The 15,298-nt window shown below is 46.1% G+C and overlaps 1 protein-coding gene across 5 annotated transcripts; it reads left to right on the top strand.

Annotated features, from left to right (window-relative positions):
* Positions 1-2,703: 2,703 nt before the first annotated feature.
* kiaa0040 (KIAA0040 ortholog) lies at positions 2,704-14,951 on the top strand. Of its 5 annotated transcripts, XM_076972601.1 has the most exons (3): positions 2,704-2,907; positions 3,001-3,149; positions 12,479-14,951. In XM_076972601.1, exon 3 carries the CDS (start codon positions 13,043-13,045, stop codon positions 13,367-13,369), a length of 327 nt encoding a protein of 108 aa, XP_076828716.1. In that variant the 5' UTR covers positions 2,704-2,907; positions 3,001-3,149; positions 12,479-13,042; the 3' UTR covers positions 13,370-14,951. The 5 variants fall into 5 exon arrangements, with proteins under 5 accessions (XP_076828716.1, XP_076828715.1, XP_076828717.1 ...); XM_076972600.1 differs by having other exon boundaries at positions 2,704-3,149; XM_076972602.1 differs by lacking the exons at positions 2,704-2,907; positions 3,001-3,149 and adding an exon at positions 8,921-9,066.
* Positions 14,952-15,298: the final 347 nt, after the last annotated feature.

Raw genomic sequence — 15,298 nt, 5'->3', positions numbered from 1 at the left:
GTGAAGTCTTAACTGCCACAGACATGGTAGCCCTGCTAAGTCCTGTAAGCACTCTGTTCAGGAAAGAGCTGACCGCCACTCCGAGAAACTGTTATTAACAAGACCCCAACGAACACAATAAATAAAATCAGAATCCAACGTAGCAAAGAACATTACAGATGAGCTAAATGATACGTAGAATAACAGCTTGCGCATCTGGCCTGCTAGCCTAATGCCCCTGACATTCAGCCTGGAGTTGGAGGCGTTGTTGCATCACCTTCCCCATCAGGGGTACGAGTTGGAGCGAGTGAGGTGGAGACAGGTGGAGACAGATCACGTTTGCTTCTGCCAGTCTACCTGATTTTCTGTAAGAGGACTTGAGATTTGTTTTGAAGAGAAGGAAGAAGGAGAACTTGTGCTTTTGGCAGAGAGAGAGGGAGAGAGAGAGGAGAGAAGGGGCGAGAGAGAAAGAGGGGGAGAGATGGATGCAGAGAGAGGGAGAGAGCAAGAGAGAGAGACAGAGGGAGTAAGAGAGAGGGGGAGAGAGAGAAAGAGAGGGGTGGTGCTGGCCATTAGAATTCTCCTCCATTATTTATTTATCCAGCATAGGCCAATGTTCCTTATGCTCCTCGTGCTCCTCGTGCTTCTCATGTTCTTCGTGCTCCTCATGTTCTTCGTGCTCCTCATGTTCTTCATGCTCCTCATGCTCTTCATGCTCTTCATGCTCCTCGTGCTCCTCATGTTCTTCGTGCTCCTCATGCTCTTCATGCTCCTCGTGCTCCTCGTGCTCCTCATGCTCCTCGTGCTCCTCGTGCTCCTCATGTTCTTCATGCTCCTCATGTTCTTCATGCTCCTCGTGCTCCTCGTGCACCTCATGCTCCTCGTGCTCCTCGTGCTCCTCATGCTCCTCATGTTCTTCATGCTCCTCATGTTCTTCATGCTCCTCATGCTCCTCGTGCTCCTCAAGTTCTTCGTGCTCCTCATGTTCTTCGTGCTCCTCATGTTCTTCGTGCTCCTCATGCTCTTCATGCTCCTCATGCTCCTCGTGCTCCTCATGCTCCTCATGCTCCTCATGTTCTTCATGCTCCTCATGTTCTTCATGCTCCTCGTGCTCCTCGTGCTCCTCAAGTTCTTCGTGCTCCTCGTGCTCCTCATTCTCCACTCCATTTCCAAAAGTTTCTCATCCATTGGCCACAGACCACAGTACCACAGCAACATACTAAGAAGGGCGTCGCTCAGAGCACTTTGGGATTCCCACTACACTGCAGAATTAGAAACAAACCACTTCTTTATGAATAATGTTATTGTGTTTTATGGACACGTTTGTCTTCGGTGCTCCCTTGGGCACTTTCTCCTGTGGTGTTACTAATCTGTGAGATGTATGCTGGAGGGGGGTTGTGAGCGTGAGTTGCACATGCTGGAATGAACCTCCTCTCCCTCCGTGATTCCCGGGGTTTGCTGAGAGGACATCACATTGCTATGGCAACACACAACATGTAGGGAAAAGGTGGATGTTGGGAATATGTATCTCTGTAATAAACTGAACGCATTCTGTTAGATAAACTTGGATATTCATGTGACGGATCAAATTAGCTCTAGTTTGACTTAAATCCTGCTGTATAGTTCCTTTTTTAATACATTTTCTACTCATTAATAAAATATTCTAAATACAATTGTGGTTTCTTGCCTCGTGTTTGGTGATTTTTCATGAGAATATCTGCAGTAGAATTGAAAGAGTTGGCTGGATGATGTTTAAATCTTTGCAGAATCACTGAGCCTCAAAGCGTTTTCAAAATAAAAGCCTCATCCTTGCTTCTTTCATCCTGTTAAAACAGACCCCTTTCATGCCACTTTTACATTCGGACCATGGAATTCATGTCTTGCCAGATGGGTGCTAATACCCAGCTTCTTCCGACCCGAGGACGGCGAGGCCCACGTGGCCGGCGAGCTGAGCAGGGCCGGAGGAGCAGGACGGATCGGCCTGTACTGCCAGCCGCTCACAGAAAAGTCCAGCAGAACAAATCATGACTGAATCAGGCCCGAGCGTCCACAGCAGCACGCGATGTGTGTAATAACAAACATAAGGGCTGAGCTGGGGCATAACCTGAGTGGCAGACAGACTGGGGTTTGTGACAGCTATGAAAACAGAGTCAGTCCTTCACAGCACTCTAACAGCACAGCACAATAACTCCAGCCCTTAAAACACACCACAATAACACTCCAGCGCACCACAATAACACACCAGCCCACCACAATAACATGCCAGCGCACCACAATAACACGCCAGCACACCACAATTACACACCAGCACACCACAATAACTTCAGCCCTAAAAACTAACCAGCACACCACAAAGGAACCAGCCTTTACACTGTATGTGTACCTAAGCTACTGTTCCCTGACCACGAAGGACATCGTTCTGCTTTCTAAAGGACACCACTCCCTAAAATGCTAACTTTGTCATTAACATTTGACATCTGCTCGGGCCCAGTTAGCATGAAGAAAATGTGAGTAATTGGGCCACAGTAGTTTCATTTCCTTCGACTTTACTGGTCGTTGTGACGGAGCACAACTTCTTAAAGTGTTTGGAGGTAAGTGCAGTAGAAACACTGACACATTGTTGTGTATTTTCTCGGAAAAGAAAGGAAAAAAGACAAGTTTCATGGCCAGTGGGCAAAAATCGTGCGGGGGCAAGCCCAATGTGTTCAGCCTCACTGCTATGCTGAGCTGCTCTGATACAGCCACAGATTACAGCTCCGCCTGGACTATTAACAGAAAACACTTAGACAGGGCACTGTGCCACCTGACTTCCGCTGGTCTTCAGCTCCAAATTCCTTCAGGAGGCCCGGCACACCCTCGCTGGGGCCTGCGATCGCTTGGTGTCGCCTCTAAGCACTGCTCTGGAGCCCTGGGTGAGCTCGGCTGTGGGTGAGTAAGATGTGAGAAGGCAGTGAACGCCTCCCACCCCACCCAAAATGTTCACAAGTGGTGGAGCAGAGAGAACTAATCACTCCTGACTAGGCCGGACTGGAGCTGCTGCTATTAGAGGAGACGCCAGACTGGCAGAGACCGCAGGACAACATCGAGTGAAACTGGTTCAGCATAACCTACCAGAAACACCAGAAGGATGCTGAATTGGCAATGACTGCAATATCAGACGTCTTCTCAAGGTAAGGTTATTGTAAGGTTATTGTAAGGTTATTGTAGTGCATCATTCAGGGTGGCCATTGCAACTTACATTGTGAAAATTTGGGACTCCTGACACTCTGTTTTCTGTAGGTCAGCTGTTTGGTCATCTATACAATCCAACTACTAAATGTTTCAGGGGAATGTGAGCTGGTGTATGTTTACAGCAGACTATAGACCTGTGGCACAATATGAGAACATAACTTTGGAAAGGTGTTAAGATGTCAAGGTTTCAGTAATTCTGATTTAAAGTGCAGAGCCACAACACTTGTGTGGTTTCCTTTCTCCTTTCAGCTCCTAGAGAACACTGCCTGTTTAACAGAACATATTTACTAAACCCTAATGAGACCAGTTTCCATCGCTGCCCTGCTTGGGTAATGTGCAGAGCCCATGAGTGGGGTGGTGAGTGGGATGATGAGTGGGGGATGAGTGGGGTGGTGAGTGGGGGATGAGTGGGGTGGTGAGTGGGATGATGAGTGGGGGATGAGTGGGGTGGTGAGTGGGGGATGAGTGGGGTTGTGAGTGGGGGATGAGTGGGGTGATGAGTGGGGGATGAGTGGGGTGGTGAGTGGGGTGGTGAGTGGGGGGATGAGTGGGGGGGTGAGTGGGGTGGTGAGTGGAGTGATGAGTGGGGGTGATATGGGGTGAGTGGGGGATGAGTGGGGGTGATATGGGGTGAGTGGGGGGATGAGTGGGGGGATGAGTGGGGTGGTGAGTGGGGGATGAGTGGGGTGGTGAGTGGGGGGATGAGTGGGGTTGTGAGGGGTTGTGAGTGGGGGATGAATGAGGTGGTGAGTGGGGTGGTGAGTGGAGTGATGAGTGGGGTGGTGAGTGGAGTGATGAGTGGGGTGGTGAGTGGGGGGATGAGTGGGGTTGTGAGTGGGGTGGTGAGTGGGGGGATGAGTGGGGGGATGAGTGGGGTTGTGAGTGTGGGGATGAGTGGGGTTGTGAGTGGGGGATGAGTGAGGTGGTGAGTGCACAGTAAAACTGGCAGTGTTATATTAACACTTAAAGTGTTGATTTTAACACTATTCGGGAGCTTATATGGTCCCACTCTACAGAGAGTAAAATTTACTCTGATAGAAGTGTTACATTTTCAGTGTTAATTTTACAATAAATAGTGTTAATAAATAACTCTTGCAGTGTACAATGTTACTCTGGCTAGTGTTGTTTACATTTAACACTCGGGGTCATTTAACACTTAAAGTGTTATTTTTACTCCACTTGGTAAGTGTAACTAAAACTATTCTTTCCAGTGTTAAACTTATTTCATTGTTTCTACTATTATTATTTAAAGTCACTTACAATTAAAACATGCAACAAAACATTTTCTTGTTCAAAAACAATTTTTATTAAAACACCTCATTAAAACTTGCAGCAAAAATCTGACGACAGTGCACAATCACACTTGAAACTGCTTGTGCTGTAGACCAGCGTTTCTCAACCAGGGTGCCGCGGCACCCTGGGGTGCCGTCTGTCTTCCTCAGGGGTGCCGTCAAAATATTCTGATGTGAAAAAAACTATAGTGTTAAAAGTTGAAGTTTATATACTCTTTAAATCGCTTTAAAACATAAAAAAATTTGGTGGGCGTGAGCTACATAGGATACGTAGGAATTCTGGGAGAAACTCTGTCAGGTGTTGATTTTAAACTCAACACCATACAGAGTTAAACAAATTTAACTCCCCGGAATAACACCAACTCTTTTGGGAAAAAACACTATCTAGAGTAAACAAGTGTTGAATTAACACTTGTTGGTGTTGTATTTTTAACAGGCAACACCAACACTGGAAATTTAACACTTCTGAATTTGCTGTGTGGGGGGATGAGTGGGGTGGTGAGTGGAGTGATGAGTGGGGTGGTGAGTGGGGGGATGGGTGGGGTTGTGAGTGGGGGGATGAGTGGGGTGGTGAGTGGGGGGATGAGTGGGGTGGTGAATGGGGGGTGAGTGAGGGGATGAGTGGGGTGGTGAGTGGGGGGGATGAGTGGGGTGGTGAGTGGGGGGGGGTGAGTGGGGGATGAGTGGGGTGGTGAGTGGGGGATGAGTGGGGTGGTGAGTGGGGGGGATGAGTGGGGTGGTCAGTGAGGGGATGAGTGGGGTTGTGAGTGGGGGGATGAGTGGGGTGGTGAGTGGGGTAGTGAGTGGGGGGGATGAGTGGGGTAGTGAGTGAGGGGATGAGTGGGGTTGTGAGTGGGGGGATGAGTGGGGTGGTGAGTGGGGGGATGAGTGGGGTGGGGGATGAGTGGGGTGGTGAGTGGGGGAATGAGTGGGGTTGTGAGTGGGGGATGAGTGGGGTGGTAAGTGTGGGGGTGAGTAGGGTTGTGAGTGGGGTGGTAAGTGTGGGGGTGAGTAGGGTTGTGAGTGGGATGCTTGTACCCCTGGGGGGGGCAATTTCCAGTGCCTGGAAGCATGAGGTATAAATGTTGAAATCAGTGTGCAGGGCAACATTTCTCTATAAACCATTTCACACAGGACATGTTTCAGCTCGCAGTACTGGGTACAAGTGCACCACACCCCCCCTGGGGGAAACTCTCCCAACCAGTGTGCCCCCCCCCCCCCCCCCCCCAACCAGGGTGCTCTCCCCTCCCCCTCTCATCTAGGTTCACCCCATAAAAGGTCATGACTCTGAATGGTTTTTGAGACTTGTTTAGGACTATTTCTCTTCCACAGCATCATTCTGTCTCTCTATTTCTCTCTCTATCTCTCCTCTATCTCCTTCAGCTTCATTCTATTTCTCTTTTCTCCTCTCTCTCCCCCTCACACCTTCATTCCATCTGTTTCTTTTTCGTCCCCCTTGTCTAAGTCTCTGTCTGTCTGTATGTCTCTCTTCCTCTCTCTTTTTTTAATAGAGTCCAGACCCCTCCCAAATGATGGAAAATGATTGGGGGTTATTAAGGGTTATTGAGGATTATACTTTCTGTCATGAGTCTTTCACTAGAGGAAACAGTGTTCACTGTGTTCACCTGAACAGGAAGAGCTGTCCTGCCATCTTGATACGACCTGCAGGTTCTGGTGTGTAAAGTGTTAACCCACCACTCCCCAGAGGAAGTGAAAACACTAACGTAATGGCACCCTAACCTGCTCCTCAGTCCATTAAAAACATTTACAGTAACTTTAGCGAGCACACGGCTATAACCAAGCTCACCTTTTCACAGACGCATTTTCTCTTCATTTATTCTTGGCAGTCTTGACTGACAGATCATTCTGCAATCTTGCCAGCAGTTTTATGCATATGTCTTCAGAGTGGAAGGCGGTGAGGTAGGAGCCCAGAAATAACCCTGCTCTTGGGCACATGCTAACAGTGAGGTCAGTCTAAACTCTGCTGGGAAAATCCCAACTTTTTTACTTTTATATTCTCAGAGAAACTGAACATTAAAAAGGCAGAAGTGAAAACGAGACACTGGTGGTGGATTTCAAACACACAGACATTAAGTGCTCACTTGAGCTTGATCAAGCCTGTATCAAACTGTGGTAAACATTCAGCGTTTCTCCATTATTCATCCAGCTTTCACAAGCGAGTAATACTGGGCTGTGTAGAATCACAGCAGGACTCTTCCAGCGATATTATTCACTATTATTACTAGTATTATGCACTATAGTGTTCCAAATATTATTATCACTATGGTTTGAAAATGTTTCACATATTATCTGTATGATAGCATCGATGTGTTCCACAGATTAGTTAGATTATAGTATTATTATAGTATGTTCCAAAGATTATTAATATTGTAGTATTAGCAGATTATTATTATAGATTGTTATTATTGTAGTATAAACATGTGCTGCACAGATTATCATAGTTTTAACACGTTCCACATATTATTAGTACAGTATTATCATAGTAACATGTATTAATGTAGTAATGTAACATATTAACATAGATTCTCTTTATCAGAGTCGTACTAATTGATTTTCTGAACTGATTTTCTTTCTGCAGACATCCATAGGTAAAGAATGGTATGCGTTTGCTCAAGTTTATTAGAATTCCACTTTTCTGACAGATTTGTTGCGTTGCGTGGGTGGTTGCTAACAAACCAATCAACTAAGAGTCTAAACAGAGAAACAGGAAGTTATGTGGAAATCAAAGGTTTTTTTTTTTTTTACTTAGACATACCACATGTCATGAGAAAGAAAGAAAGAAAGAAAGAAAGAAAGAAAGAAAGAAAGAAAGAAAGAAAAGAAACACAGAAAGAAACAAAGAAAGGCATATGTAAGATGTGTGTGTTATAGACCTCTGCCTGGTTCTGGGAACAAAGGAGCCCATTTAAGGTTGAGCACAGAGTTTCTCCAGCGTTTCTCCAGTCTCTCCTGTTTATGTAGCACTGGGCTGATACATTTTCTCAGCCTGAGTCATGGTCTGTGTTGTGTTGGCTGCTGGTTAGCAACAGCTGGTGCTATATTTGGGTTCTCCTAAGACTCCACCAGAGACTCTGCTCTTTATTTTCATTAAGAGTGAAGCTCTTATAAACGGAGACGTACGCAGTGTCTCTGAGGCAGGAACCCCACGGGTGTCCTGCTGGCCTCTGTCAGCGCCACGCTTGATGAAGTGACTGCAGAGAGCAAGGGCCTGAGTCCTGCTGAGTCCTGCTGAGTCCTGCTCTGAGTCCTGCTTTGAGTCCTGCTCTGAGTCCTGCTCTGAGTCCTGCTTTGAGTCCTGCTTTGAGTCCTGCTCTGAGTCCTGCTCTGAGTCCTGCTCTGAGTCCTGCTCTGAGTCCTGCTGAGTCCTGCCCTGAGTCCTGCCCTGAGTCCTGCTCTGAGTCCTGCTCTGAGTCCTGCTCTGAGTCCTGCTTTGAGTCCTGCTTTGAGTCCTGCTTTGAGTCCTGCCCTGAGTCCTGCTCTGAGTCCTGCTCTGATTCCTGCTCTGATTCCTGCCCTGAGTCCTGCCCTGAGTCCTGCCCTGAGTCCTGCTCTGATTCCTGCTCCGAGTCCTGTTGAGTCCTGCCCTGAGTCCTGCCCTGAGTCCTGCCCTGAGTCCTGCTCCCCTCATTTCACCAAATCAAAGTGATCTTATGTGTTTACACTGTGGCTTTGTGGGGTCCGATGTTTCTGAAGACTACAGTGTGACGGCTCGTGTTGTGTAAGGTCTAAATTTAAAACATCGTCAGAAGTCAACAGAGTTGTTGCGGCTATGTAGTGAAATTCATCCCAGCACTGTAATCAAGGTTTCACTTCCTGAAGACTGCATTTTCATATAAATTACATTATAGTTCACTTAGAGACTCAGAGCCTGTTTAACATCATAATGAAAGCATTGTTGTTTTATGATGCTTCAGCTAGTCTGCTGTTGACGAGCCACAGCCCGGAAAATCTCCACCAACGACACTTTCAGTTCTGCACAGCGTACGCTCTATTTATCTCTGTGCCCCAGAGGCTGACATACAGATACAGCCACACAGACGCATACACAGCTGCTAACAGGCCAGATTCATGCAAAACGTGCAAAGTGAGGTCTTGGTTGGGCCCTCAGAAGCAGGGCGATGCTCTCCAGTAAAATGTAGATGTTTACTGGAACACAATTACAAAGTCAGTAAGCTTAAACACTCACTCAGCTAACAGTCAAAATGTCTAACCAGTCACAAGCGCAACATTTGGCATCGGGCGTGTTCTTTCTCACCACTGGATGTGGGCCTAACTACCCTGGACCTCACCACAGCGATAGGGATGGCTGCTCCTCACTGAAACAGGGACAGGTATTTGCAGGCAGGTCACAACAACTCAGCATTTTTCTGCTTCATTTCCTTGTTACTTTTTTTTTTTTCTGTCGTTGATATCCCTACATCAGCGGACAGAGCTGTGTAGCACGCCGGGAGGCTGTCGGCTAACGGCACCTCCCTGCCCCCCCCTCATCTGTGATGTCACGGGGAAGTGGAGCGTGTCGTTGCCCAGAAGAATGAAGCAGAGGGTGAGTCTATAGTAAGCTTGTTCTCTCAGCCTGTGCCCTAGCGAGAGAGGAGGGGGCACACACAGAGCCTCACCGCAGGTCGTAAGCACACTGGTGGTTGGGTGGAGAGGCAAGTTGTGTGGTAGCAGCAACAAGTGGCCATTCACGGAGCGGAGAGGTTTATATGGCCTGGTCAGAGACATCTGGATGGTGTGTGCATAGAGCCGGTAAGGTTCAGCTTTCCTGGGATGTGATGGAGTGTGTGGGTGACGCATGGCTGGTAGACTCACGTGGGAGTGGTTTGTGGTGTTCAGTTCAACGCTCATCGGTGAGACCACGGATATCTCAGTGACGTATCTGTGAACACGGTGAGAACTGCGATGGGGTTTTCCAACGTTAGCAACTGGGTGATGAAGATGTGGATGATGAAGCAATACACATAGCAGTGTGTGCTGGAGTTGTATTGGACTTGTACTGGAGTTGTATTGGAGTTGTACTGGAGTTGTACTGGAGTTGTGCTGGAGTTGTGCTGGAATTGTACTGGAGTTGTGCTGGAGTTGTATTGGAGTTGTTCTGAAGTTGTATTGGAGTTGTGCTGGAGTTTTACTGGAGTTGTGCTGGAGTTGTGCTGTTGCTGAGGAGATGGATAACATTTCCTGAAAAGGTAAAACAGAAGTAATTCCTTTATTTACATTCTTAAACCAAACTGTATGAAAAAATACCTTTTGATACCAAATAAATATTAACAGATGTAAATGATCACAAATGTTAACAGGCCAGCTGTTTTAATAGCCAGTTCCTTTTCGTAAACATTTCCTTAATAGGTTTTATATTAGCAGTTGATGTAATTGTTTCTGCACAAAGCAAGTTATGTAGCTTCCTGAGGTTTCAAGCAGACATACACAGATGGATTTAAAGCTAAATGATGGTGAGGACTGATGGTTTTGCCAGCAACACTGGGCCTAATTCACTCAGAGAGGGAACACAGACAGACAAAACATTCAGAGAGGGAACACACAGAGACGAAACACACAGAGAGGGAACACAGAGATGAAACACTTAAAGAGGGAACACACAGAGAGACGAAACACACAGAAAGGGAACACACAGAGATGAAACACTCGGAGAGAGAACACACAGAGAGGGAACACAGAGATGAAACACTTAGAGAGGGAACACACAGAGACGAAACACACAGAGAGGGAACACAGAGATGAAACACTTAGAGAGGGAACACACAGAGAGACGAAACACACAGAGAGGGAACACACAGAGATGAAACACTCGGAGAGAGAACACACAGAGAGGGAACACACAGAGATGAAACACTTAGAGAGGGAACACACAGAGATGAAACACTCGGAGAGAGAACACACAGAGAGGGAACACACAGAGATGAAACACTCAGAGAGGGAACACACAGAGACGAAACACACAGAGACAAAACACTCAGAAGAGGGAACACACAAAGAGGGAACACTCAGAAGAGGGAACACACAGAGATGAAACACACAGAGATGAAACACACAGAGAGGGAACACACAGAGAGGGAACATACAGAGAAGAAACACTCAGAGAGGGAACACACAAAGAGGGAACACACAAAGAGGGAACATACAGAGAAGAAACACTCAGAGAGGGAACACACAAAGAGGGCACACTCAAAGAGGGAACACACAGAGAGGGAACATACAGAGAAGAAACACTCAAAGAGGGAACACACAAAGATGAAACACACAGAGAGGGAACATACAGAGAGGGAACACACAGAGAGGGAACATACAGAGAGGGAACACACAGAGATGAAACACACAGAGATGAAACACACAGAGAGGGAACATACAGAGAGGGAACATACAGAGAGGGAACATACAGAGAGGGAACACACAGAGATGAAACACACAGAGATGAAACACACAGAGAGGGAACATACAGAGAGGGAACATACAGAGAGGGACCTCAGCAGTTAGGTTTAAGACTGACAGGTAATGCTCCTTCTCATCCAGTGAAAATGTGATTACAATCCTAGCACAGTTCTCCTGAAATATTGACTCAGACTGTCAGTCTCAGGTCTTATTAGCAATCTGTGTTATAAAGACACGATCAACAGTTTGATTCTAGTGTCTTAGAAAGTGAGATGAACTGGAACTGAGGACAGATTTTTCCGTAATCACCTTTAACCTTATCGGCTTTCTGACAGAGAGCCAAAGGATTCAGGAATTCCACAAACACAAACTAACATGCTTGAAATAGCAGTGGGAACATGGCACACACGTAGATGATGTTGAAAGTGATTTTCTGAACTCTCTGTTCAGAAAGTTTTACCTTTTTCGAAAAGCTCAGATGAGCATCATGACAAAACAGAATAAACTCTGTCCCACAAACCTCATGGGGTTCAGCTCATTATCACAGCAGAGCAGTTTGTGGCTTGTTGTCTATAAGAAAATTAGCTTTCCTCTGGTTGGCGAAAGGAAATGTTTTACACAAACCAATTTCCATTACAAATGAAACACTTGAATTTCAAAACTTTGTCATTGTCAAGAAGAGCAATTTGAGATATTTAATAAAAACCAATTTTATGGTTGAAAAATAATGTCACTACATGCTGAACGTAAATACATCCTCACTGTGAATAATCTTTACCTACACTATTAAACTGAAAAGAAGACACATTTCTCAGACAACTTTTAGCTTATTTCATTGGTATAAAATGTGTCTATAGCCTATTACATTCATATAAGGGTTATGGGTTTAAAGTTTGCAGAGTGACTTCCTGTTGAGCAACACAAGGCAGGATGTAGGGTGGATTATTTCACACCACTGAGTCTGCATGTCGTAAGATGCATGAGCCCCGAGTGAGATGACAATATCGCTGTTATGTCATAAATGTCAATTAAACACAACTGTTCTACCATAAATGTATTGGAACATGCCAATTAAACACAACTTGACTTTCCAGAAGAATCTGCACGATGTGTCCCCTCTGGGAGACACCCATGGCAAGACTAGAAGCCATGAGTTGTTTCTGTTTGTGTGTTATTGTGAGAGTGTTTTCTCCTGATCAACCTCCCTCAGCAGTGCAGAGTCTCGGTGTCTGCAATGCTGATGGTAGTTTAACTAAACAAGACACTTAAAAAAGACATTTAAAAAGACACTTAAACAAGAAGCCTCTATCTCTTTCTCTCTCTTTTTCTTCCTTTCTCTGTATCTCACTTCCTCTGTCTTTGTCTCTCTCTCTTTCTCTCTATCTCTCTTCCTCTCTCCTTCTCTGCCTTCCTCTCTCTCCCACTCTCTCGTCCTCTTTCTGTCTCTCTCAACATTTTCTCTCTCTGTGTCTCTCTGACCCTGACTCTCTCTCTCTCTCTCTCTCTCTCTGTCTCACTCTCACTGTCTCTCTCTCTCTCTCTGTCTCCGTGTCTCTCCCTCTCTGCAGGAATGTCCCCATTCCATCAGTTCTGGGAGAGTCAAAGCAGAAGAGACAAAAATAGAGATGAAACCTTCAGGCCAGTGATGCGGAACCTTCAGCATGTGAACGCAGACACCACACGCCACCATCCTTCCCATCACAGGAACCACCAGGAACAAGCCACCGGGAACCAGCCCTAGAACACGGCACACCTCCCTTCAACCATAGTTTGCCCTTTGACCTCGTGCGTGGGGATTAGCGTGAGTCGGAGCACAAAGGCTTGTGGGCCGAAGCAGAGAGCTTGTGAGGGTCGGAGGGTCTCATCACTCTCCTTCCAACGCTGCTGGACACTGAAAGATCTCCTACATCACGGCTTCTACCAAGTCTACCAAGATCCAGGATCTCAACACAGGCTTGCACAAAGGAAAGACCCAATCTCCTGATAGGAACCGTTCAGGAACACTTTCTGATGAGCGGGTGCAACCACAGCCCCGGTCGCTTTCTGTTCGTCAGACCGAACAGTTGCTACAAAGGGTAGTTTTGATCTGCCGAGCGTGGAGAGGAACTGAAGACTCCAGGAGGCTCAGCGCAATGGAGCAGGTGACGGAGTTCTTCGGAGAGCTGTGGGCTCTGGTCCTGGCCAAGCATGGCGAGGGCGTGTACAACACGGTGTGTCTGGCTGTGCTGCTCGCCCTGCCCCTGGTCGTCATAACGACCCTCCTGCTCGTCTGCTGTCACTGTTGCTGCGGTGGCTGTTGCGCTTGTTGTCGCCGTGGAGACAGAGCCACCATCGCCACCAGCCAGGCAGAAAGCAAGAGAAAGAAAAAGAGGAACGTTGGTCAGAAGGATGAGGACTTATGGATCTCTGTGAAGACCGATCCGCTGGCTGGGGAGAGGATGGCTTTCACCGTGCTGTAGCCAGAACCAGCGCCACAGGACGGGTCACGGCTGGCTCCTGTTAGACGGGCTGGTACGAGATGGTGGGGTGAGGGTTCTGTTGCTGTAGCTGTGACATTCCCAAAATAGGAGCAATGGAAGTTTACCCAGTCGGTTCTGACTCATTCCCTAGAGCAGTGGGAGGGGCTTCAACTGAGCAGGGGTCAGGTGGTGTGAGGTAAGATTAAGTGTACGGAATAATGTGCATAACGTGTGTGTGTGTGTGTGTGTGTGTGTGTGTGTGTGTGTGTGTGTGTGTGTGTGTGTGTGTGTGTGTGTGTGTGTGAGAGAGAGAGAGAGAGAGAGAGAGAGAGAGATTTCCAAACACGACAGAAATGAATCAGTTTCAGGGACATTTAAAGTAAAGCCCTCATGAAAACTGCGCTGAAAACGTTCTGTTCAGTAATATGTAGTTTATTCTATATCTATGTATTCTATGAAAATGTAAATGAATATATCCTACAGCAGGCTTGTTCTGCCGTACGCTGAGATGAACCCTTGCTGACACTATTCAGACTGGCCCTTTCTCTCCTCGTATACGCTCAGCTAAGTGACACGTCATCCCACAGTAGGTTTGAGTGAAGACTTGCTGCGGATTCATTTCAAACTCAAGTCAAGTGTCATACAGAAGCTTGTGATGCATAAGTAACAGGATCACCACGCAGTGAGCAGCGTTATGCGTGACAAACGTTTCTGCAACGGATCCTCTTCACTGTGGTGTTCACTATAGGCCCTATAAGGCTGTTGTGTTCACTATAGGCCCTATAAGGCTGCAGTCTTCACTATAGGCCCTATAAGGCTGTTGTGTTCACTATAGGCCCTATAAGGCTGCAGTGTTCACTATAGGCCCTATAAGGCTGTTGTGTTCACTATAGGCCCTATAAGGCTGCAGTGTTCACTATAAGTCCTATAAGGCTGTGTAAATGGGAGTTTAACAGTATTTGTTAATAAACACCTACACCCATGTGACAGCTACACCTACAGTAGTACTGAGAACTTGTGATACCTTCACCACCACCTCACAAAGTAATATGAAATTTGATCTATCACAATCCAAAATGTCCATGAACAGAAGAAGAGTTGATAATTAACATTGGTGAAATTGAGGGTGATAATGTACTGTGGAGTTTTGTGTGTGTTTCAGCATTTACTTGCTAAGATTTTTATACAGATCTAAATGTTTCACATCACTTTGTAGGCTTTTTATTTATTTCCAAACTTCTATATTTAGGGTCAAACTGCTGATACCTCCTAAATTGAACATGAAATAAAGGAAAATGTTCCATTTATCTTCCTTGGATGAAGGCCTGGATCATTTAGAGATCAAAGCTATCGTGCTCATGTGCTTGTGCATGACAAAAATGCTTTACACAATTACATTTTTGAGCTGTCAAAACTTTGATAAAAGCAGCCCTACATGGAAGTGTTTATGTGTAAGTCATTTTGAAAGTGTTGAACTGACTGAATGTTTTATTCTTCTCATTGTCTCACACCTCCCTGGTGATGCATTCTGACCATTCTTTTTTTGCAAAGATGAATTAAAATAAAAATATTTTTCTATGTATTATTTTATCTTTAATAAAAATCTACTTTAGACATGTTACTATGGAATTTTATACATCTGACCAGATTTCAAGTCCTGTCAAATGTAAAAAAAAACCCAGGATTTCTCATAATCCTCTTTGACATGCACAAAAGACTCCAAATACCAGTGATCATAGCTGCATCTGTTTACGTTGTTTTGATTGGATCAGAGGCTACGATAATCAGGTACAACTCTATTTACATCATTCCTCCAACTCCACCCCTCAGGGTACGCACGTTGGTTCTTGTCCAGCTGATGAGTTTGGCGGTGGTTGAGTAGTTCTTGAGGCCGGCACACACCCCCGCCACGTTCCAGGGGCACACGCC

The sequence above is a fragment of the Brachyhypopomus gauderio genome, chromosome 14, assembly GCF_052324685.1.
Source record: "Brachyhypopomus gauderio isolate BG-103 chromosome 14, BGAUD_0.2, whole genome shotgun sequence".
NCBI classification, from domain to species: Eukaryota; Metazoa; Chordata; class Actinopteri; order Gymnotiformes; family Hypopomidae; genus Brachyhypopomus; species Brachyhypopomus gauderio.
This window is presented reverse-complemented; position numbering and strand designations above follow the sequence as displayed.

Excerpts from the sequence above, each read along its gene's own strand:
- kiaa0040 (XM_076972601.1), top strand. The coding sequence starts at position 13,043 with ATGGAGCAGGTGACGGAGTTCTTCGGAGAGCTGTGGGCTCTGGTCCTG.